General features: G+C 47.1%; 2 protein-coding genes across 5 annotated transcripts; one reads left to right on the top strand and one right to left on the bottom strand.

Annotated features, from left to right (window-relative positions):
• The first annotated feature begins 1,528 nt into the window (after positions 1 to 1,528).
• Positions 1,529 to 23,548, top strand: PAQR6 (progestin and adipoQ receptor family member 6). 4 transcript variants are annotated; one of them, XM_072114601.1, is made up of 8 exons: positions 1,533 to 1,658; positions 7,268 to 7,381; positions 7,546 to 7,673; positions 12,043 to 12,248; positions 16,375 to 16,501; positions 16,590 to 16,686; positions 16,836 to 16,980; positions 18,473 to 23,548. In XM_072114601.1, the coding sequence occupies exons 2-8, from the start codon at positions 7,331 to 7,333 to the stop codon at positions 18,742 to 18,744; spliced, it is 1,026 nt and encodes a 341-aa protein (XP_071970702.1). In that variant the 5' UTR covers positions 1,533 to 1,658; positions 7,268 to 7,330; the 3' UTR covers positions 18,745 to 23,548. The 4 variants fall into 4 exon arrangements, with proteins under 4 accessions (XP_071970699.1, XP_071970702.1, XP_071970700.1 ...); XM_072114599.1 differs by having other exon boundaries at positions 1,548 to 1,658; positions 7,232 to 7,381; XM_072114600.1 differs by lacking the exon at positions 1,533 to 1,658 and adding an exon at positions 5,688 to 5,793 and having other exon boundaries at positions 7,232 to 7,381.
• A 35-nt stretch (positions 23,549 to 23,583) lies between these two features.
• On the bottom strand, positions 23,584 to 25,667 carry BGLAP (bone gamma-carboxyglutamate protein). Its single transcript, XM_072114602.1, has 4 exons — positions 25,350 to 25,667; positions 25,129 to 25,170; positions 24,909 to 24,975; positions 23,584 to 23,997 (listed from the first exon to the last, which is right to left on the bottom strand). The coding sequence occupies exons 1-4, from the start codon at positions 25,408 to 25,410 to the stop codon at positions 23,865 to 23,867; spliced, it is 303 nt and encodes a 100-aa protein (XP_071970703.1). The 5' UTR covers positions 25,411 to 25,667; the 3' UTR covers positions 23,584 to 23,864.

Raw genomic sequence — 25,667 nt, 5'->3', positions numbered from 1 at the left:
TAGATGAACCTCCAAGATACTGAGCATAGCCCTGTCCTTATAGAGAGTAGCTGCAGGGTAAAGAATGAGCAGTGACTGATGGCCCCTCCGGTGTAATAACCTGCCCCCGCACCCCCTGGTACAGGGGCCCCAGCCTGCAGATGCTTCCCTGGCCTCACATATGGACCCCTATAGGGGAAGATAAAGGAGCCGTCACCCCCTCCACATTCCATAGGCCCCCATCTACTGCCCCATAGCAATGGCCGCAGCCCCACGGAGAGACATGGAGGAAGAACTGACTGGAGGAGCAATGTGCTGCAGCGGGGGTCAGAGGTGTGATAATCTGCAGATTATATATGATTTATCTGTCAGGAGTTAGAGGAGCGATGTTCTGCAGAGCTACAGAAAGGACAGTAGCATAATAATAATATGCATGAACTATCACTATGATTCACTCAGGAGAAAGGAGCAATGTTCTACAAATCTCTACAGAGGTTAGAGGTGTAATAATCTGCAGGAGATATCACTATATCAGGAGAATGTTCTGCAGATCTGTAGAGAGTTAAGAGGTGCAATAATCCGCAGGAAATATGTATCATGTATCAGGTGGTAGAGGAGCGATGCTCTGCAGGTCTCTGGTGGTATCACCTATAGAGGAGCGATGCTCTGCAGGTCTCTGGTGGTATCACCTATAGAGGAGCGATGCTCTGCAGGTCTCTGGTGGTATCACCTGTAGAGGAGCGATGCTCTGCAGATCTCTGGTGATATCACCTATAGAGGAGCGATGCTCTGCAGGTCTCTGGTGATATCACCTATAGAGGAGCGATGCTCTGCAGGTCTCTGGTGGTATCACCTGTAGAGGAGCGATGCTCTGCAGATCTCTGGTGATATCACCTATAGAGGAGCGATGCTCTGCTGGTCTCTGGTGGTATCACCTGTAGAGGAGCGATGCTCTGCAGGTCTCTGGTGGTATCAACTGTAGAGGAGTGAGGCTCTGCAGATCTCTGGTGATATCACCTATAGAGGAGCGATGCTCTGCAGGTCTCTGGTGGTATCACCTGTAGAGGAGCGATGCTCTGCAGGTCTCTGGTGGTATCACCTGTAGAGGAGTGATGCTCTGCAGGTCTTTGGTGGTATCACCTGTAGAGGAGCGATGCTCTGCAGACCTCTGGTGGTATCACCTATAGAGGAGCGATGGTCTGCAGGTCTCTGGTGGTATCACCTGTAGAGGAGTGATGCTCTGCAGACCTCTGGTGGTATCACCTGTAGAGGAGCGATGCTCTGCAGGTCTCTGGTGGGATCACCTGTAGAGGAGTGATGCTCTGCAGGTCTCTGGTGGTATCACCTGTAGAGGAGCGATGCTCTGCGGGTCTCTGGTGGGATCATGTTCTGCATGCTGGCTGTGGAGCAGGCAGGGTTAACCCCTGGCTGCCGGGCTGGGGCTCATACAATGGGGGGTGTGTACATGGGGCACAGCGCGGGGACGCTCCGGGGGGATACAAAGGACTCGTCTTACAGAGCCGGATCTCCTGACTACAAGCCTCCGACCAATGGCAGACACTGGGGAGGGGGAGGCTGGCGCTGCTCCAGGAGTCCAGCCAAGGAATGTACTGGGAAAGCCGATCCATTCCATCCCGACACCGACCCGGGCAGGGACCCAGGGCAGCCGCCAGGACCAGGTCAGTAACGGTACTGCCCACCCTGCTCTATATGTGCCTATACCTGGCCCAGGGAGCTGACACTACAGTACCTGGAGGAATCCCTACACCACATGTCTGGGCCAGGGAGCTGACACTCCAGTACCGGGGAGGAATCCCTACACCACAAGTCTGGGCCAGGGAGCTGACACTCCAGTACCGGGGTAAAATAATATACACCAGCCCACCAGGGCATAAAGCAGTGATATCATTGTATATACACCAGACCACCAGGGCATGGAGCAGTGATATCACTGTATATACACCAGACCACCAGGGCATGGAGCAGTGATATCACTGTATATACACCAGACCACCAGGGCATAGAGCAGTGATATCACTGTATATACACCGGACCACCAGGGCATGGAGCAGTGATATCACTGTATATACAACAGACCACCAGGACATAGAGCGGTGATATCACTGTATATACACCAGAACACCAGGACATAGAGCAGTGATATCACTGTATATACACCAGACCACCAGGGCATGGAGCAGTGATATCACTGTATATACAACAGACCACCAGGACATAGAGTGGAGATATCACTGTATATGCACCAGACCACCAGGACATAGAGCGGTGATATCACTGTATATACACCAGACCACCAGGATATAGAGCGATGATATCACTGTATATACACCAGACCACCAGGACATAGAGCGGTGATATCACTGTATATACACCAGACCACCAGGACATAGAGCAGTGATATAACTGTATATACACCAGACCACCAGGACATAGAGCGGTGATATGACTGTATATACACCAGACCACCAGGGCATAGAGCAAAGATATCACTGTATATACACCAGACCACCAGGACATAGAGCGGTGATACCACTGTATATACAACAGACCACCAGGGCATAGAGCGGAGATATCACTGTATATACAACAGACCACCAGGACATAGAGCAGTGATAGCACTGTATATACACCAGACCACCAGGGCATAGAGCAGTGATATCACTGTATATACACCAGACCACCAGGGCATAGAGCAGTGATATCACTGTATATACAACAGACCACCAGGGCATAAAGCGATGATATCACTGTATATACACCATCCCACCAGGACATAGAGCGGTGATATCACTGTATATACACCAGACCACCAGGATATAGAGCGGTGATATGACTGTATATACACCAGACCACCAGGGCATAGAGCGGAGATATCACTGTATATACACCAGACCACCAGGATATAGAGCGGAGATATCACTGTATATACACCAGACCACCAGGACATAGAGCGGTGATATCACTGTATATACACCAGACCACCAGGACATAGAGCGGTGATATCACTGTATATACACCAGACCACCAGGGCATAGAGCGGTGATATGACTGTATATACACCAGACCACCAGGATATAGAGCGGTGATATGACTGTATATACACCAGACCACCAGGGCATAGAGCAGTGATATCACTGTATATACACCAGACCACCAGGACATAGAGCAATGATATAACTGTATATACACCAGACCACCAGGACATAGAGCGGTGATATCACTGTATATACACCAGACCACCAGGACATAGAGCAGTGATATAACTGTATATACACCAGACCACCAGGACATAGAGCGGTGATATCACTGTATATACACCAGACCACCAGGGCATAGAGCGGTGATATCACTGTATATACACCAGACCACCAGGACATAGAGCGGTGATATGACTGTATATACACCAGACCACCAGGGCATAGAGCAAAGATATCACTGTATATACACCAGACCACCAGGACATAGAGCGGTGATATCACTGTATATACACCAGACCACCAGGACATAGAGCGGTGATATCACTGTATACACACCAGACCACCAGGACATAGAGCGGTGATATCACTGTATATACACCAGACCACCAGGACATAGAGCGGTGATATCACTGTATATACACCAGACCACCAGGGCATAGAGCGGTGATATGACTGTATATACACCAGACCACCAGGACATAGAGCAGTGATATCACTGTATATACACCAGACCACCAGGGCATAGAGCGGTGATATCACTGTATATACACCAGACCACCAGGACATAGAGCGGTGATATGACTGTATATACACCAGACCACCAGGACATAGAGCGGTGATATGACTGTATATACACCAGACCACCAGGACATAGAGCGGAGATATCACTGTATGTACAGCAGACCACCAGGACATAGAGCGGTGATATCACTGTATACACACCAGACCACCAGGACATAGAGCGGTGATATCACTGTATATACACCAGACCACCAGGACATAGAGCGGTGATATCACTGTATATACACCAGACCACCAGGGCATAGAGCGGTGATATGACTGTATATACACCAGACCACCAGGACATAGAGCGGTGATATCACTGTATACACACCAGACCACCAGGACATAGAGCGATGATATCACTGTGTATACACCAGACCACCAGGACATAGAGCAGTGATATGACTGTATATACACCAGACCACCAGGGCATAGAGCGGTGATATGACTGTATATACACCAGACCACCAGGATATAGAGCGGTGATATGACTGTATATACACCAGACCACCAGGGCATAGAGCAGTGATATCACTGTATATACACCAAACCACCAGGACATAGAGCAATGATATAACTGTATATACACCAGACCACCAGGACATAGAGCGGTGATATCACTGTATATACACCAGACCACCAGGACATAGAGCAGTGATATAACTGTATATACACCAGACCACCAGGACATAGAGCGGTGATATCACTGTATATACACCAGACCACCAGGGCATAGAGCGGTGATATCACTGTATATACACCAGACCACCAGGACATAGAGCGGTGATATGACTGTATATACACCAGACCACCAGGGCATAGAGCAAAGATATCACTGTATATACACCAGACCACCAGGACATAGAGCGGTGATATCACTGTATATACACCAGACCACCAGGACATAGAGCGGTGATATCACTGTATACACACCAGACCACCAGGACATAGAGCGGTGATATCACTGTATATACACCAGACCACCAGGACATAGAGCGGTGATATCACTGTATATACACCAGACCACCAGGGCATAGAGCGGTGATATGACTGTATATACACCAGACCACCAGGACATAGAGCGGTGATATGACTGTATATACACCAGACCACCAGGACATAGAGCGGTGATATGACTGTATATACACCAGACCACCAGGACATAGAGCGGAGATATCACTGTATGTACAGCAGACCACCAGGACATAGAGCGGTGATATCACTGTATACACACCAGACCACCAGGACATAGAGCGGTGATATCACTGTATATACACCAGACCACCAGGACATAGAGCGGTGATATCACTGTATATACACCAGACCACCAGGGCATAGAGCGGTGATATGACTGTATATACACCAGACCACCAGGACATAGAGCGGTGATATCACTGTATACACACCAGACCACCAGGATATAGAGCGATGATATCACTGTGTATACACCAGACCACCAGGACATAGAGCAGTGATATGACTGTGTATACATCACTGGTTAGAGGACACTAGAGTATAGTGATCAGTACTATACACCAGACCACCAGGACATAGAGCGGTGATATGACTGTATATACACCAGACCACCAGGGCATAGAGCGGTGATATGACTGTATATACACCAGACCACCAGGGCATAGAGCGGTGATATGACTGTATATGCACCAGACCACCAGGACATAGAGCGGTGATATCACTGTATATGCACCAGACCACCAGGACATAGAGCAGTGATATGACTGTGTATACACCAGACCACCAGGACATAGAGCAGTGATATGACTGTATACACACCAGTAATGTGTAGCTGTATCCTGCGTGTGGCGGTAGTATGTAGTGGGTCAGGGTGCGGTTGTCTCCTGTGAGGCACATGATGGGGTTTTGTAGGTCACATTATTATCTGTCCTGATCTCCGATCTGATGTCTGATTTTCCATCACTCGGCCGCTCTGCGGAATCTTCTATGGGGGATCCGACTGCTTCCATTCCCCCAGCGCTCGCTGTTCTTTCATCCTGATCTTCCTGGTGCATAGGTACATTTTGACTATGTGTGGGGGAGTTGTCAGCCGGACACGTGTAGGGGGGTTGTCAGCCGCACACTTGTAGGGGGGTTGTCAGCCGGACGCGTGTAGGGGGGTGTCAGCCGCACACTTGTAGGGGGGTTGTCAGCCGGACGCGTGTAGGGGGGTGTCAGCAGGACACGTGTAGGGGGGTTGTCAGCCGGACACGTGTAGGGGGTTGTCAGCCGGACACGTGTAGGGGGGTTGTCAGCAGGACACGTGTAGGGGGGTTGTCAGCCGCACACTTGAAGGGGGGTTGTCAGCCGGACGCGTGTAGGGGGGTGTCAGCAGGACACGTGTAGGGGGGTTGTCAGCCGGACACGTGTAGGGGGGTTGTCAGCCGCACACTTGTAGGGGGGTTGTCAGCCGGACGCGTGTAGGGGGGTGTCAGCAGGACACGTGTAGGGGGGTTGTCAGACGGACACGTGTAGGGGGTTGTCAGCCGGACGCTTGTAGGGGGGTTGTCAGCCGGACACGTGTAGGGGGGTTGTCAGCCGGACACGTGTAGGGGGGTTGTCAGCCGGACATGTTGGGGGGTTGTCAGCCGGACACGTGTAGGGGGGTTGTGAGATGGACACGTGTAGAGGGGTTGTCAGTCGGACATGTTGGGGGGTTGTCAGGCGGACATGTTGGGGGGTTGTCAGTGTAGGGGGTTGTCAGGCGGACATGTTGGGGGGTTGTCAGTGTAGGGGGGTTGTCAGGCGGACATGTTGGGGGGTTGTCAGTGTAGGGGGGTTGTCAGGCGGACATGTTGGGGGGTTGTCAGTGTAGGGGGTTGTCAGTGTAGGGGGGTTGTCAGGCAGACACTTGTAGGGGGGTTATCAGCCGGACACGTGTAGGGGGGTTGTCAGGCAGACATGTTGGGGGGTTGTCAGTGTAGGGGGTTGTCAGGCGGACATGTTGGGGGGTTGTCAGCCGGACATGTTGGGGGGTTGTCAGTGTAGGGGGGTTGTCAGGCGGACATGTTGGGGGGTTGTCAGTGTAGGGGGGTTGTCAGGCGGACATGTTGGGGGGTTGTCAGCCGGACATGTTGGGGGGTTGTCAGCCGGACATGTTGGGGGGTTGTCAGTGTAGGGGGGTTGTCAGGCGGACATGTTGGGGGGTTGTCAGTGTAGGGGGTTGTCAGTGTAGGGGGGTTGTCAGTGTAGGGGGTTGTCAGTGTAGGGGGGTTGTCAGGCGGACATGTTGGGGGGTTGTCAGTGTAGGGGGGTTGTCAGGCGGACATGTTGGGGGGTTGTCAGTGTAGGGGGTGGGGCGTCAGTCAGTGTTTGCAGTAGGGGTACAGCGCCCCCCGCTGCTGATCCCTGGGACCTCAGAACATCTGGATTGTATATCTGCCAGTGAGGGAGGGAAGATGTTTGTGTAGTCTCTCGTCCTCTCGCTGACACTCTGTTCTCTCTCTCTCTGGCAGACGCCTCATTTCCTCTGCTGTGGGTCTGTCTTGCAGGGCGGATGTGTGCTCGGGGGCCCAGGCTCATACACGTTACTCCAGGCCGCTCCATCCCTCAAGATGCTGAGCATCAAACTGCCCCAGCTGCTCAGCGTCCACCAGATGCCCCGGGTAAGAGGAGCCTACTCCAGTCACAGCCAAAGCTGCAGTCACCACACAGGATGTACATATATCACAGGAGGGAGAGGAGCGATGCTCTGCAGGACTCTACACAGGGCAGAGGTGGAATAATCTGCAGGATTTGTTCTAATGGCCTGTTATTCCCCTGGTGTCAGGTCTTCTGGGAGGACGGGATCATGTCTGGGTACCGGCACCCCAAAAGTTCTGCTCTGGATTGTTTACTGAGCTCATTCCAGATGACCAACGAGACCGTCAACATCTGGACACATTTTCTACCGACCTGGTGAGAGAAAGTACAAGAAATGTCTGTATCTAATCCTCTCCTGTGTGATACTGCTGAGCCGTGTATCTAATCCTCTCCTGTGTGATACTGCTGAGCTGTGTATCTAATCCCATCCTGTGTGATACTGCTGAGCCGTGTATCTAATCCCATCCTGTGTGATACTGCTGAGCCGTGTATCTAATCCCATCCTGTGTGATACTGCTGAGCTGTGTATCTAATCCCATCCTGTGTGATACTGCTGAGCTGTGTATCTAATCCCATCCTGTGTGATACAGTCTGCTGAGCTGGGTATCTAATCCTCTCCTGTGTGATACTGCTGAGCTGTGTATCTAATCCCATCCTGTGTGATACTGCTGAGCTGTGTATCTAATCCCATCCTGTGTGATACTGCTGAGCCGTGTATCTAATCCTATCCTGTGTGATACTGCTGCGCTGTGTATCTAATCCTCTCCTGTGTGATACTGCTGAGCTGTGTATCTAATCCTCTCCTGTGATACTGCTGAGCTGTGTATCTAATCCTATCCTGTGTGATACTGCCTGCTGAGCCGTGTATCTAATCCTATCCTGTGTGATACTACTGAGCTGTGTATCTAATCCTCTCCTGTGTGATACTGTCTGCTGAGCTGTGTATCTAATCCTCTCCTGTGTGATACTGCTGAGCTGTGTATCTAATCCTCTCCTGTGTGATACAGTCTGCTGAGCTGTGTATCTAATCCTATCCTGTGTGATACTGCTGAGCTGTGTATCTAATCCTATCCTGTGTGATACTACTGAGCTGTGTATCTAATCCTATCCTGTGTGATACTACTGAGCTGTGTATCTAATCCTCTCCTGTGTGATACTGCCTGCTGAGTCGTGTATCTAATCCTATCATGTGTGATACTACTGAGCTGTGTATCTAATCCTCTCCTGTGTGATACTGCCTGCTGAGCTGTGTATCTAATCCTCTCCTGTGATACTGCTGAGCTGTGTATCTAATCCTATCCTGTGTGATACTGCCTGCTGAGCCGTGTATCTAATCCTATCCTGTGTGATACTACTGAGCTGTGTATCTAATCCTCTCCTGTGTGATACTGCCTGCTGAGCCGTGTATCTAATCCTATCATGTGTGATACTACTGAGCTGTGTATCTAATCCTATCCTGTGTGATACTGCTGAGCTGTGTATCTAATCCCATCCTGTGTGATACTGCTGAGCTGTGTATCTAATCCTATCCTGTGTTATACTGCTGATCTGTGTATCTAATCCTCTCCTGTGTGATATTGCTGAGCTGTGTATCTAATCCTCTCCTGTGTGATACTGACTGCTGAGCTGTGTATCTAATCCTCTCCTGTGTGATACTGCTGAGCTGTGTATCTAATCCTCTCCTGTGAGATACTGCTGAGCTGTGTATCTAATCCTATCCTGTGTGATACTGCTGAGCCGTGTATCTAATCCTCTCCTGTGAGATACTGCTGAGCTGTGTATCTAATCCTATCCTGTGTGATACTGACTGCTGAGCGGTGTATCTAATCCTATCCTGTGTGATACTGCTGAGCGGTGTATCTAATCCTATCCTGTGTGATACTGCTGAGCCGTGTATCTAATCCTATCCTGTGTGATACTGCTGCGCTGTGTATCTAATCCTATCCTGTGTGATACTGCTGAGCTGTGTATCTAATCCTATCCTGTGTGATACTGCTGCGCTGTGTATCTAATCCTATCCTGTGTGATACTGCTGAGCTGTGTATCTAATACTCTCCTGTGTGATACTGCTGAGCTGTGTATCTAATCCCATCCTGTGTGATACTGCTGAGCTGTGTATCTAATCCCATCCTGTGTGATACTGCTGAGCTGTGTATCTAATCCTATCCTGTGTGATACTGCTGAGCTGTGTATCTAATCCCATCCTGTGTGATACTGTCTGAGCTGTGTATCTAATCCTCTCCTGTGTGATACTGCTGTGCTGTGTATCTAATCCTCTCCTGTGTGATACTGTTGAGCTGTATATCTAATCCTATCCTGTGTGATACAGTCTGCTGAGCTGTGTATCTAATCCTATCCTGTGTGATACTGCTGAGCTGTATATTTAATCCCATCCTGTGTGATACTGCTGCGCTGTGTATCTAATCCTATCCTGTGTGATACTGCTGAGCTGTGTATCTAATCCCATCCTGTGTGATACAGTCTGCTGAGCTGTGTATCTAATCCTCTCCTGTGTGATACTGACTGCTGAGCTGTGTATCTAATCCTATGCTGTGTGATACTGACTGCTGAGCTGTGTATCTAATCCCATCCTGTGTGATACTGCTGAGCTGTGTATCTAATCCTATCCTGTGTGATACTGCTGAGCTGTGTATCTAATCCTCTCCTGTGTGATACTGCTGAGCTGTGTATCTAATCCCATCCTGTGTGATACTGCTGGGCTGTGTATCTAATCCCATCTTGTGTGATACTGCTGAGCTGTGTATCTAATCCCATCCTGTGTGATACTGCTCAGCTGTGTATCTAATCCCATCCTGTGTGATACTGCTCAGCTGTGTATCTAATCCCATCCTGTGTGATACTGTCTGCTGAGCTGTGTATCTAATCCCATCCTGTGTGATACAGACTGCTGAGCTGTGTATCTAATCCTATCCTGTGTGATACTGTCTGCTGAGCCATGTATCTAATCCCATCATGTTTGATACAGACTGCTGAGCTGTGTATCTAATCCTATCCTGTGTGATACTGTCTGCTGAGCCATGTATCTAATCCTATCCTGTGTGATACTGACTGCTGAGCTGTGTATCTAATCCTATCCTGTGTGATACTGCTGAGCTGTGTATCTAATCCTATCCTGTGTGATACTGTCTGCTGCGCTGTGTATCTAATCCTCTCCTGTGTGATACTGACTGCTGAGCTGTGTATCTAATCCTCTCCTGTGTGATACTGACTGCTGAGCTGTGTATCTAATCCTCTCCTGTGTGATACAGTCTGTATATCTAACCCTCTCCTGTGTGATACTGACTGTTGAGCTGTGTATCTAATCCTCTCCTGTGTGATACTGACTGCTGAGCTGTGTATCTAATCCTATCCTGTGTGATACAGTCTGTATATCTAACCCTCTCCTGTGTGATACTGCTGAGCTGTGTATCTAATCCTCTCCTGTGTGATACAGTCTGTATATCTAACCCTCTCCTGTGTGATACTGCTGAGCTGTGTATCTAATCCTCTCCTGTGTGATACTGACTGCTGAGCAGTGTATCTAATCCTCTCCTGTATGATACAGTCTGCTGAGCTGTGTATCTAATCCTCTCCTGTGTGATACTGCTGAGCTGTGTATCTAATCCTATCCTGTATGATACAGTCTGCTGAGCTGTGTATCTAATCCTATCCTGTGTGATACTGCTGAGCTGTGTATCTAATCCTATCCTGTGTGATACAGTCTGCTGAGCTGTGTATCTAATCCTATGCTGTGTGATACAGTCTGCTGAGCTGTGTATCTGATCCTATCCTGTGTGATACTGCTGAGCTGTGTATCTAATCCTCTCCTGTGTGATACTGCTGAGCTGTGTATCTAATCCTTTTCTGTGTGATACAGTCTGCTGAGCTGTGTATCTGATCCTATCCTGTGTGATACTGCTGAGCTGTGTATCTAATCCTCTCCTGTGTGATACTGCTGAGCTGTGTATCTTATCCTATCCTGTGTGATACTACCTGCTGAGCTGTGTATCTAATCCTCTCCTGTGTGATACTGTATGCTGAGCTGTGTATCTAATCCCATCCTGTGTGATACTGCTGAGCTGTGTATCTAATCCTCTCATGTGTGATACTGCTGAGCCGTGTATCTAATCCTATCCTGTGTGATACTGCTGAGCTATGTATCTAATCCTCTCCTGTGTGATACAGTCTGCTGAGCTGTGTATCTAATCCTCTCCTGTGTGATACTGCCTACTGAGCTGTGTATCTAATCCTATGCTGTGTGATACTGCTGAGCTGTGTATCTAATCCTCTCCTGTGTGATACAGTCTGCTGAGCAGTGTATCTGATCCCATCATGTGTGATACTGCTGAGCTGTGTATCTAATCCTCTCCTGTGTGATACTGCTGAGCTGTGTATCTAATCCTCTCCTGTGTGATACTGTCTGCTGAGCTGTGTATCTTATCCTATCCTGTGTGATACTGCTGAGCTGTGTATCTAATCCTCTCCTGTGTGATACAGTCTGCTGAGCAGTGTATCTGATCCTATCCTGTGTGATACTGCTGAGCTGTGTATCTAATCCTCTCCTGTGTGATACTGACTGCTGAGCAGTGTATCTGATCCCATCACGTGTGATACTTTCCCTGAGTCAGTGATGTCTGTGCTGAGCGCTGTGGCGCCCCCTGGTGGTCACACCTGTGTCTTGCAGGTACTTCCTCTGGAGATTCTTGCTGCTGTCTTACACCTTGGACTTCCTGGGGGAGTCGTACAATTGGCCGCTGCTGGTCTATATGATGCTGATCTGCCTGTACCCCTTCACCTCCAGCGTTGCGCACACCTTCAGCAGTATGTCCGCCCACGCCCGGCACATCTGCTACTTCCTGGACTACGGAGCCCTGAGTCTCTACAGTCTAGGTAGGTGCTCTGTATATATACTGTACACTTAGAGAACAATAATATAATCTCCATTGATGACCATGTGATGGATGTACAGGGTCTCCAGGTCACGAGAACAGGGGTTTTACACAATTATCAAAGTATCAACATGAAACCTTTATTGTACATTTTCCAGAGGTTCTATTGGGTTTAGATCCGGACTCTGGGCGGTGGCCAGTTCATTGTTACAATGTTTTTACCCGTATTGCTGGGGGACAGGGGACATTGTCCTGCACATTGCTGCTGATTGGGTGATGAGCACAAGGGAGGAGCCGCATGGTGTAGAAGAAGGTTCTGACACTTGTAGTCCCTCTGCCATGTATCTGTATGAGAGGTCCTGCTACCGGAACATTCCCCAAACCCTGACACTTCCTCCTCCACCTCTCACTGACTGCTTCACACTTTGGGTTCAGTCTTTCCCCAGTTTGTCGAAGAACATAATGTTTCCCAAATAAATTACACTTTCTTTTATCACTAAAATGAACTGTGGACACGTCTCCTCTGTCCACACAACCGGCTGCTCGGCAGAGGGGAGTCCCACCTTTTGTTTCTTCATGTTAATGAAAGGTTTGGTCACCGCAGAATCGGCTTTCAGTACAAATCCTCCTAAGTGTAAGATGAGACAGATCCTTACCCTGTGCTGAACTGCCGTCAATCCCAGCTGCAGTGATGAAACCATTACCCATGGAGATTCTCCACGTTATCCTGTCCTCTCTTACATTTGTCTATCGGGGGAGGGATCGGCCTTCTAGGGGCACTGGGAGGAGTTTGAGATGTTGTGAAGATGGAATATTCTAGAAATCAGAGACTTCTCTTGCTGTGGATGTTAGGGTCACCCCTTTACCTCCATCTGGAGAACCTGCTGCAGGAGGGATCACTCACTTTGTATAAATGTTATACTGATCCAAAGTCAGTGACCCCTGGAAAGTTCAGCGCCAGTTACATCGGGTTCATAGATAATGAAGGAAATTATCAGCAGGTGCAGATTAACCAATAACCTGCCGGGATCTGATTGTGATCCGTGTCTTCTACATTGTTATGTATGGAATATAATCACATGGGACGACCCAATGACCTGTACAGTTTGGGAATAATCACATGGGACGACCCAATGACCTGGACATTATGGAATATAATCACATGGGACGACCCAATGACCTGGACATTATGGAATATAATCACATGGGACGACACAATGACCTGGACATTATGGAATATAATCACATGGAACGACCCAATGACCTGGACATTATGGAATATAATCACATGGAACGACCCAATGACCTGGACATTTAGTAATAATCACATGGGACGACCCAATGACCTGGACATTATGGAATATAATCACATGGGACGACCCAATGACCTGGACATTATGGAATATAATCACATGGGACGACCCAATGACCTGGACATTATGGAATATAATCACATGGGACGACCCAATGACCTGGACATTTAGTAATAATCACATGGGACGACCCAATGACCTGGACATTTAGTAATAATCACATGGGACGACCCAATGACCTGGACATTATGGAATATAATCACATGGGACGACCCAATGACCTGGACATTATGGAATATAATCACATGGGACGACCCAATGACCTGGACATTATGGAATATAATCACATGGGACGACCCATTGACCTGGACATTATGGAATATAATCACATGGGACGACCCAATGACCTGGACATTTAGTAATAATCACATGGGACGACCCAATGACCTGGACATTATGGAATATAATCACATGGGACGACCCAATGACCTGGACATTATGGAATATAATCACATGGGACGACCCAATGACCTGGACATTATGGAATATAATCACATGGGACGACCCAATGACCTGGACATTTAGTAATAATCACATGGGACGACCCAATGACCTGGACATTTAGTAATAATCACATGGGACGACCCAATGACCTGGACATTATGGAATATAATCACATGGAACGACCCAATGACCTGGACATTATGGAATATAATCACACGGGACGACCCAATGACCTGGACATTATGGAATATAATTACATGGGACGACCCAATGACCTGGACATTTAGTAATAATCACATGGGACGACCCAATGACCTGGACATTATGGAATATAATCACATGGGACGACCCAATGACCTGGACATTATGGAATATAATCACATGGGACGACCCAATGACCTGGACAGTTAGTAATAATCACATGGGGCGACCCAATGACCTGGACATTATGGAATAATCACATGGGACGACCCAATGACCTGGACAGTTAGTAATAATCACATGGGACGACCCAATGACCTGGACATTATGGAATATAATCACATGGGACGACCCAATGACCTGGACATTATGGAATAATCACATGGGACGACCCAATGACCTGGACATTATGGAATATAATCACATGGGACGACCCAATGACCTGGACATTATGGAATATAATCACATGGGACGACCCAATGACCTGGACATTATGGAATAATCACATGGGACGACCCAATGACCTGGACATTATGGAATATAATCACATGGGACGACCCAATGACCTGGACATTATGGAATATAATCACATGGGACGACCCAATGACCTGGACATTATGGAATATAATCACATGGGACGACCCAATGACCTGGACATTATGGAATATAATCACATGGGACGACCCAATGACCTGGACATTATGGAATAATCACATGGGACGACCCAATGACCTGGACATTTAGTAATAATCACATGGGACGACCCAATGACCTGGACATTTAGTAATAATCACATGGGACGACCCAATGACCTGGACATTATGGAATATAATCACATGGGACGACCCAATGACCTGGACATTATGGAATATAATCACATGGGACGACCCAATGACCTGGATATTTAGTAATAATCACATGGGACGACCCAATGACCTGGACATTTAGTAATAATCACATGGGACGACCCAATGACCTGGACATTTAGTAATAATCACATGGGACGACCCAATGACCTGGACATTTAGTAATAATCACATGGGACGACCCAATGACCTGGACATTATGGAATATAATCACATGGGACGACCCAATGACCTGGACATTTAGTAATAATCACATGGGACGACCCAATGACCTGGACAGTTAGTAATAATCACATGGGACGACCCAATGACCTGGACATTATGGAATATAATCACATGGGACGACCCAATGACCTGGACATTTAGTAATAATCACATGGGACGACCCAATGACCTGGACATTATGGAATATAATCACATGGGACGACCCAACGACCTGGACATTTAGTAATAATCACATGGGACGACCCAATGACCTGGACATTATGGAATATAATCACATGGAACGACCCAATGACCTGGACATTATGGAATATAATCACATGGGACGACCCAATGACCTGGACATTATGGAATATAATCACATGGGACGACCCAATGACCTGGACATTATGGAATAATCACATGGGACGACCCAATGACCTGGACATTATGGAATAATCACATGGGACGACCCAATGACCTGGACATTATGGAATAATCACATGGGACGACCCAATGACCTGGACAGTTAGTAATAATCACATGGGGCGACCCAATGACCTGGACATTATGGAATAATCACATGGAACGACCCAATGACCTGGACATTATGGAATATAATCACATGGGACGACCCAATGACCTGGACATTATGGAATAATCACATGGGACGACCCAATGACCTGGACATTATGGAATAATCACATGGAACGACCCAATGACCTGGACATTATGGAATATAATCACATGGGACGACCCAACGACCTGGACATTTAGTAATAATCACATGGGACGACCCAATGACCTGGACATTATGGAATATAATCACATGGAACGACCCAATGACCTGGACATTATGGAATATAATCACATGGGACGACCCAATGACCTGGACATTATGGAATAATCACATGGGACGACCCAATGACCTGGACATTATGGAATAATCACATGGAACGACCTAACGACCTGTACAGTTTGGGATCTGGGTGTTCTCCACAGTGTACACATATATATGATAATGTATATTATACCTCTGCAGGTTGTGCCTTCACCTATGGAGCCTACGTGATGCCGGATCGGTGGATAAATGGCGTCCTCCACCGATACTACGTCCCCATTGCTGCCTTTAACACTTTCATCTGCACCGGCCTGTCCTGCTTCTCCCGGTATGACCCGTGACATCCGATTGGTCCTTAGTTATAATGACACGTTATGTACACGCCCACATGTCTCACACTCGTTTTCTGATGACAGATTCCTGGAAGTGGACCGTCCGGCGCTCAGTAAGATCCTCCGCACTGCCGCCTTCGTCCACCCGTTTGTGTTTGACAACATCCCGCTGTTTTATCGGGTGAGATCTCTGCCTGGTACCTGGTACAGCCCAGTCCCGACCCATGTAGTAACAGAACCACCATCTCCCAATTGTCCCGGATATATGTTGTCTTCCGGGGACATTATCCAGGACTGTTCCATGACTGTCTATGTCCTTGTTTCCTGCAGCTCCTGTTTTGCTTTGGGGAAGATTGTAACTGGAACGAGGCCGTCCCCCTGCACCTCTATCATCTCTTCTTCGCCTTCCTGACCGGATTCCTCTTCGCTTCCCACCTGCCGGAACGCCTGGCGCCAGGACGGTTTGACTATTTTGGTAAATAAGCAGCAGGATAAGACTTTAGGATAATCTCATGTATTGTGATGTATTGATGGGACTTGAAGGGAACCTGTCATCTGATTTACATTATTAGACCTAATGACAGTTTCTTCTTACTAGGAGACATTTGTAATTATTGTATAAATCTCCATCACTCAGATCTGGCAAAAATCACTTATAAAAAGGTTGCCGACTCCTTTCCGGGAGACTGACCGAGTCACAGGGGCGTGTTTACTCTACAACCGAGTCACAGGGGCGTGTTTACTCTACAACCGAGTCACAGGGGCGTGTTTACTCTACAACCGAGTCACAGGGGCGTGTTTACTCTACAACCGAGTCACAGGGGCGTGTTTACTCTACAACCGAGTCACTGTGCAACCGTTCAGCTCCCTCAGGAATGAGGGCAGTGAGAGGGATAGTGACTTTGTGTGATTCACTGAAGAGACTTCTGAGGGAGAAGGGGGTAAAGGAGTTGAGATAGACGGTGGTTGTGTGTGACTTGATACGTCTTCATTCCACTCCCTCATAAATTCTCTTAGCATGTCACACAGCCATATCTCTCAACTCCTTCATCACCCCCTCCCTCTCTTCAGCGAGTAACACACAGCCATATCTCTCTCTACTTCTTCATTCTCCCCTCCCTCAGGAATTCTCTTCAGCGAGTAACACACAGCCATATCTCCCTCTACTTCTTCATTCTCCCCTCCCTCAGGCATTCTCTTCAGTAGGTCACACACAGCCATATCTCTCAATTCCTTCATTCCCCCCTCCTTCTGGAATTCTCTTCAGTGAGTAACACATAGCAGATATCTCTCTCTACATTTCCATTCCCCCTCCCTCAGGAATTCTCTTCAGTAAGTCATACGCAGCCATATCTCTCAACTCCTTCATTCCCCCCTCCCTCAGGAATTCTCTTCAGTGAGTAACACACAGCCAACATCTCTCAACTTCTTCATTCCCCCTCTCCAAGGAAGTTGCTTCAGCAAGTCGCACACAATGCGGGAGATTTATCAAGCTGCCTAAGAGTAAGAATGTGCTTAGTTGCCTATGGCAACCAATTAAAATATTCATGAGCACTGGTAAAATGAAAGATGAGCTGTAATTGGTTGCCATGGGCAACTAATCACATTCTTACTCTTAGACCGCTTGATAAATCTCCCCATTGTCTCTCTCAACTCCTTCATTCCCCCCTCCCTCAGGATTATTCTTTAGCAAGTCGCACACAGACAACGTTTCTCTCAACTCCCTCATTCACCCCTCCCTTATTCCTGAAGGCAGGGGGAATGAGGGAGCTGAGCAGCGTCACACAGTGTCTCGACTGAAGAGGACACACGACCCTGTGACTTGTGAGCCAGGAACTTTTTTTTTTTTATAGGTGATTTTAGCTGGATCTGATTGTTATACAGAAAAGTCACAGTATGGAGACTTCTATAGGGACAATAGTGAACAAGAGCAGAAAGAATAACCTGGGTAATACATTGTGTTGTAGGTCACAGTCACCAGCTCTTCCATGTTTGTGCCGTCCTGGGTACACACTTCCAGATGGAAGCCGTCCTCACCGATCGGTCGTCTCGCCAGGCTTGGCTTAGTTCACACTCAGAAGCGGACACTCTCGCCAGCACCTTGGGGGTTGTGGCCACGGCCGTCATGGGGAACATCATCCTCATCTGTTTCTTCACCGCGACCTTGCTATGGTCTCCACGAGCCAACTCTATCCTGCAGCACCACATCCCTTGCGAGGCCAAAGTCAAGGAGCATTGACCATGCAGTCCCATGTAAGAAGATAGAAGAAGGACTATCGTAAGGCCGGCCTTCATCTCAATACTGATAGCCATATTGGGGGGGGGGGGTCGCTCCCCTTTTTATTACCAGGTCTCCACTTTGGTGCCAAGCATTTCTCCAGCTCCATCTTGGACTAATGGGCTGATGCTTGAAATGTATTGTTAGGAGAAAAGGAAATTAACAGCAGCACAGAGTATTTAACATCCCTCGGGCTGGTTCTCTGCCCCAGTCCTGAAATGTTATGGAAGAGTCTGGTGCTACTCAGTATCTGCCGCTGGTTCTTCCTCACGAGGAGTAGTCTGTGTTATATGGGGAGGATGTCACTATATCAGTCTGATTGCTCTATATGATACCACTCGGAGATGTCGCTGATTGGCTAGCTCCTGCTTAGTCCGGCCCCTCCGACTTTTGCTGGATTGATGTTGATGAAGTAGAGCCTTTATATTGGGGGCTCCTAAGGGCCCATTCAGGACCTATAAGCTGTGGGATGGTGCAGGTTTTCGGGGGCTTTTCTGGGACCTTTAAAGATTCAAAGCTCCTCGGAGAACATTAAAACTTGGAGGCTTTTTCTAAATCAATTAATATCAGGATCGACAGGGATCTTTTAATTTTGCCTTAAACACTGGGGCTCGTCCAGAATCCTTAAAGGGATTTGTCAGATTTTCATCATTAAACCTAATGACAGGTTCCCACCAAGGTCTTCTTACTGTTTTACATTAAGTTTTTATTATAAATATCCACAGCTCAGGGCTTTTTTTTAATTGATATAATAAAGAAGCCTTCACCTTGACAGGAGACTCACCTAGTGACAAAGGGCGTATTTTCTCTTCTCTTACATCTCCCTCAGCTCCTTCATTCCCCCCTCTCAGGAATTTCTCTTTAACGAGTCAGTTGTGTGACTTGGCCAACGTCCCCCTCTGCTCCCTCATTCCCACTCCTTCATTCCTAAGGAAGGGGGGAATGAGGGAGACATTGGAGAAGGGAAATGAGGGAGGGGTAATGAGGGAGACGTTGGAAAAGAGAAAAAAGGGGATGAGAGATTTGAGGGAGAAGAGACATTAGAGAGGAGGGAGACGTTGGAGAAGAGAAATTAGGGAGCTGAGTGAGATGTTAGAGAAAAAAGTGAGGGAGGGGGGAATGAGGGAGACTTTGGAGAAGAGAAAATTGATTAAATAAAGGTACGGGCTATGGATTCTTATAATAAAAACTTAATGGGAAGCAGTAAGGCCCTCTACAGGCTAACGAGTGTGATGCATGCAACCAGCAGTGTGTGCTGGCTGGAATGTCGGGTTTGAACGCTGAGCAACCTGAATCTGAGCATATCAGTGAGTTCTGGTTGGCAGTATTCGGGCCGGACGTTCCAGCCAATACACACTGCGAGTATGATGAGTCAGATACATCACACTCGCTAGTGAGTAAGGAGCCCTAGAAGACTTCTGCAGGAAGTTTGGGAACATAAAACACTGGGAACTTGTCCACAATCAAACATTGGGGGTTCGTCCGGGATCATAAAAAACTAGAGACTTATCCTAAATGATTAGACATAGGGGGCTCATCTGGAATCCTTAAAAAACTGGTGCTTTTTCACAATAAATATTTTGGGTTTTGTCTAGGATCATTATACATTGGGGAGGGGGGGGGGTTGTCATCCAAAATTGTAAGATATTGGGGGCTCGTCCGGGATCCTTTGGTGCTTTTCATGGATAAACAATCTTTGGTTTTTCCAGATGTACGGGGTGTGTCCAGGCCACAATATTGGAATCTAGTGAGGTGCTTCATGGTGATTGTTCCACTAGTTACCATGGTTGGTTAACATGGTTGGAGGAATTAGTGCAGGAACATGGAATGTCTGACGTAAACGAGGGCAAAGGATTGTTTGTAGTAATGGTGGATCGGTCCTGGTGCTGATCCGGGTAACTCTTTTACTGACTCAGTGAAGGGTGCAGTCAGATAGTAGATAGGTTACTTTGCATGTGAGTTTTAGGGTCGAATTATTTTGAGAAAGACTTTTGTAAAGAAGAGATTTGATGGAAGGGATTTTGTGCTTCAGTTGGATAATTTATACACCGTATGATGACGCAATATTAAGCCACGCCTTAATTTACTGCATTGGTTGCAGAGACAGTGGCGCCATCATGTGGCTAACCTGCAGTACTGCTAAATTTCAAAGAATCTTTATGAAAACTCTTCCAAATTACCATAGTAAAATGGTGCCTATAGTGCCCCCTATTGGAAAGGCGCTAGCCATAGTAACCTGCTTTGTATAGTACCTCCCTCTACTTCCTACCTCTGTATAAGTCTATTACTCGGTGCTGCTATTAATTTCACACTGATCACTTTACATGTCTATATCCTGAATCTGCTGCTTTTTATTTATAACGATAATTTCTCCGCAGGAAAGAGAAGAAAAAAACGCATTAACCCCTTCACTGCCAGGGGGTTGTCGATGTAACGGAAGACTTGATACGTGTAATAACCAACCACTTTCTATGTGTAGACGTATCAGGTCAGATTCCAGATATGAGCTTATGTAGCCACAAAGCTATGTTACATGCGATTCTGGGAAAGCTGGGTGACAAGCGACATGACCACTGAGATTTGTCATTCAGGAGTGTTGAAAAGCTGGGTGAGCATCTCAATTTATGTAGCCAAGGGAACCTGCCAGCAAGTGTGATTGTAGCCAGCGTTATATATATTGTCCCTGGAGATGGTGTTAGCAGCGGCAGGACTGTGATATATGGTTTTATATTCCAGGATTGGAGGTGTGTACTCCCACTGCTGTGCTCTGTGCAGCTAGTGTTTTGTATTATCCTTGGATAGATGCGTAGACCTGACCAGATCAGACCTCTGCATGTTGTTTGCAGCAGCAGGACTGTTAGATATGCAGTTATCTTCCAGGATTAGTGTTGTGACCTCACACTGCTGTGTCCTGTGCTCTCAGCAGCCAGTGGTATGTATTGTCCGTGGAGAGATGTGTAATCAGAGCTTTGTGTGTGTTGTGAGGAGCAGCAGGAAAGTGAAATATGGGTTTATATTTCAGGATTGGAGGTGTGTCCTCACACTGCTGTGCTCTCAGCAGCCAGTGTTATGCATTGTCCCTGGAGAGATGTGTGATCAGACCTGTCAGTGTTGTTGTAGCAATAGGGTTGTGAAAAAACACATTTATATTCCAGGATTGTAGCTGGAGTGTGCACTAGGGTATGTCCTCACACTGCTGTGCTTCTGCAGTGTTGGGTATCATCCCTGGAGAGATGTGTAATAAGTGCTTTGTGTATGTTGTTAGTATCAGCAGGACTGTGATATAGGAATTCATATTCCAGGATTGTAGCTTCTCCATGAACACTAGGGTTGTGTTCTCACACTGCTGTGCTCATTGCAGATAGTGTGAAGTATTCTCCTTAGAGAGATATATATCCATACCTTTGTGTATGTTAGCAGTAGCAGCAGGACTGTGAAACATGGATTTAAATTCCAGGATTGTAGTGGGTGCTGTCCTCACACTGCTGTGCTCTGTGTTCTTTATTTTCTGAATTGAGATACTCTGTAGCCCCCTACCCTCTGCCCCTAGGTAAGAGCTGTAGAAAACCACTGGTTGAATAATGCAAAAATCACTAGTAGCAGAGGGAAGGAGCTGTGAAGCAACTCCATGCAGAGAGCTCAGGGCACAGCAGTGACACCTTTCTTGTATCATCCTGGAATATACATCCATATTAATGATAAAACTTTATATAGCGCCATCAAATTCTGCAGTGCTGTACATGGGGGACAGATAGAGATAAAACAAGACATTTCACAGTCCTGCTGCTACTAACAACATACTCATAGGTGCGATTACACACAGGGAGTAGATTCCCAACACTGTCCAAACTGCTGACAGATTCCCTATTAGCCGGATACTAACCCGTGCAGAATATTAGAGGCGGCTACTACTTGTCCTCCATCTTCTCCCAGCGATCGGTCTTGGTTTTTGTGGGGTGTCCTCTAGTGGGGTCTATACTGTGCCTTCTCCTCCAGCTGAATGTACACTAAGGACTAACCTCGTTATATATAATCACTATCCTCTTCTCATATTTTCTATTAATTTTTCTAACACAGTTTATTTTTGTAACAAACTTTTTTTTTTTTTTTGGGTTGGGTGGACAATTAACTCTTTGATTACCAGGGTCAGGCACATTCCAGAAGCCTCCGCTGCTCCTGTCCTATTCTCCTTGTAGATTATAATACACAGGACTGTTATATATTACGACTACTGAGTATTAACCATCCGCTTCTATTACAGTCAGTTGGGGTTAGTTGCAGTAACACACACATCCTGTGGACAGGGGGTGGCGCTGTTTTGTATTAAAGCGACGATGGGGGGGCATAAAATTCCTGGCCAATCAGAAGCCTTAAGTGTAAATTACTGGCTTAGAACATCTATCCAATCAAAAGAGTCGGCTACACAAGGGCCTTCACTTGATTATATAACTAAATAGACTCTTTCCATACAAAACAGCGCCACCCCCTGTCCACAGGATGTTTGCGGTATTGCAACTAACCTGATTGCAGTGGGCGGAGACATGCAAATATATCAGCTCTCCATAGGTTATTTGGACCACAACTAAATGTTGTAATGATGATGTAACTGGAAGCTACTGATTGACGAGTTGTTAACCCTCAGATGCCTGGTGGGATGTTAGACATAGAATGAGGTCCCTCTTATCCCCGCCAGGTGCCTTGTATTAATATGTCGTGTAGAAAGTTTTATATGGAAATAACCGCGGGCATTAAACGAGTGACGAACCTCAGGTGTCCCTGATATCACACGGCGACTGGTGGGAATGTTACACGTGTTTATTGTAATCTGCATTCATAATCACAAAAGCAAAATGACATCATAGATACGAGACGTACACAACACGAATAAACGTCCTACAGGGGGCGCCAGCAACAATATGCAGCCTGGCGCCCCCTACATGCAGAGGGCTGGATGTGCATCTTATGTTATGGCTGGAGCTAGAGGACAGATACAAAGTGCAGCACAGGCACAGCTACCTTATCAGCTGTAGGGAAGCACCATGATGGGGGTTGTAGTCTTACACAGACCACTCAGTGTCGCTTTACACCGGGCCGTAAAATCTCCTGTAAGCCTCCTGGAATCCAATGTGATCGGCCAATTCATCACAGTCCGGGTTCAGCTCACAAACCTCTCTCTTAGCTTCTAGGGGGGATCTCACCGGAGCCGCATAGACCCTAAGGGAGATACAGGAGAGGATGAGATACACTGCTCTGAAGACTGTATCACACAGGAGAGGATGAGATACACATCTCAGTAATCAGTATCACACAGGAGAGGATGAGATACACAGCTCTGAAGACTGTATCACACAGGATGGGATTAGATACACAGCTCAGCAGACAGTATCACACAGGATGGGATTAGATACACAGCTCAGCAGACAGTATCACACAGGAGAGGATTAGATACACAGCTCAGCAGACAGTATCACACAGGAGAGGATTAGATACACAGCTCAGCAGACAGTATCACACAGGATAGGATTAGATACACAGCTCAGCAGACAGTATCACACAGGATGGGATTAGATACACAGCTCAGCAGACAGTATCACACAGGATGGGATTAGATACACAGCTCAGCAGTCAGTATCACACAGGAGAGGATTAGATACACAGCTCAGCAGTCAGTATCACACAGGATAGGATTAGATACACAGCTCAGCAGTCAGTATCACACAGGATAGGATTAGATACACAGCTCAGTAGTATCACACAGGAGAGGATTAGATACACAGCTCAGCAATCAGTATCACACAGGATAGGATTAGATACACATCTCAGCAGACAGCATCACACAGGAGAGGATTAGATACACAGCTCTGAAGACTGTATCACACAGGATAGGATTAGATACACAGCTCAGCAGACAGTATCACACAGGATGGGATTAGATACACAGCTCAGCAGACAGTATCACACATGATGGGATTAGATACACAGCTCAGCAGACAGTATCACACAGGAGAGGATTAGATACACAGCTCAGCAGAGAATATCATACATGATGGCATTAGATACGCAGTGTAGCAGTCAGTACCACCCAGGATAGGATTAGATACACAGTGAACATCCATTGTACTTACAGATTGTGCAGGTTACTACGTCTGGGTCTACTGGCAAAATTAGTGGACTCTTGTCTCGTCAGGAAAGCTGTAGGAGGGAGAACATATATATTTGGACTCTGTACAGAACCTCTTTATTCCTGGATTCTGCATATCCTGAATGTTACTTATCTGTCCCTAAACCCTATAGACTTTGGGTACTCAGGACTATAAAACTGGACTATCAGAGAGCGATACTGACCTTCTGCACTGCGGGAATCTGCGGCATCGCTGCGGCCAGGACCTGCAACCAGAGACAATGTGAGGTTACACAACAGAAGTGATGCATGGATCCTACAGAGGTAGATATCACTCTATGACAAGTCTGCCCTGTATGGATAAGGTGTTGGTGGAGAAGTCTTCATACATATAACTTCAGTAATAACTGTAATAACTTCAGATCCCGCAGTATTATACACCTACCTCGACGTCCGAGGACCAGGACCACCAACCCCAGGAGAACGGCCAGGATGAGGAGTCTCATGGCTCAGGGTCTTGTGTCTCGTCTTCTATATCCTCCCATCTCCAGGTCCATCTTCTTATACCCCAGCACCGAGGAGGGACCAGGCCCAGTGCCAGGGGGTTTACAGCACCGGACAATTCTGCCATCCAGAAAACTACATTTACTAACTTCTTAGCCAAAATCCGCTCTTCTGAAGTTAACTTCTTCCTTACCGGGAGGAGACCAGCAGAAATCTTCATTTACCCTCCCATCGGTAAGATATTGAGTCAAAGCGATTT

This window comes from Engystomops pustulosus, chromosome 7 (genome assembly GCF_040894005.1).
Source record: "Engystomops pustulosus chromosome 7, aEngPut4.maternal, whole genome shotgun sequence".
In the NCBI taxonomy this organism is placed as follows: Eukaryota; Metazoa; Chordata; class Amphibia; order Anura; family Leptodactylidae; genus Engystomops; species Engystomops pustulosus.
This window is presented reverse-complemented; position numbering and strand designations above follow the sequence as displayed.

Coding starts and splice junctions, on each gene's coding strand:
- PAQR6 (XM_072114598.1), top strand. CDS start 1,530: ATGGCAGACACTGGGGAGGGGGAGGCTGGCGCTGCTCCAGGAGTCCAG. Junction 1,659..7,545: donor AGGGCAGCCGCCAGGACCAG/GTCAGTAACGGT, acceptor CCCTGGTGTCAG/GTCTTCTGGGAGGACGGGAT. Junction 7,674..12,042: donor ACACATTTTCTACCGACCTG/GTGAGAGAAAGT, acceptor TGTGTCTTGCAG/GTACTTCCTCTGGAGATTCT.
- BGLAP (XM_072114602.1), bottom strand. CDS start 25,410: ATGAGACTCCTCATCCTGGCCGTTCTCCTGGGGTTGGTGGTCCTGGTC. Junction 25,171..25,349: donor CCTGGTCCTCGGACGTCGAG/GTAGGTGTATAA, acceptor CTCTGGTTGCAG/GTCCTGGCCGCAGCGATGCC. Junction 23,998..24,908: donor CGTAGTAACCTGCACAATCT/GTAAGTACAATG, acceptor TATCTCCCTTAG/GGTCTATGCGGCTCCGGTGA.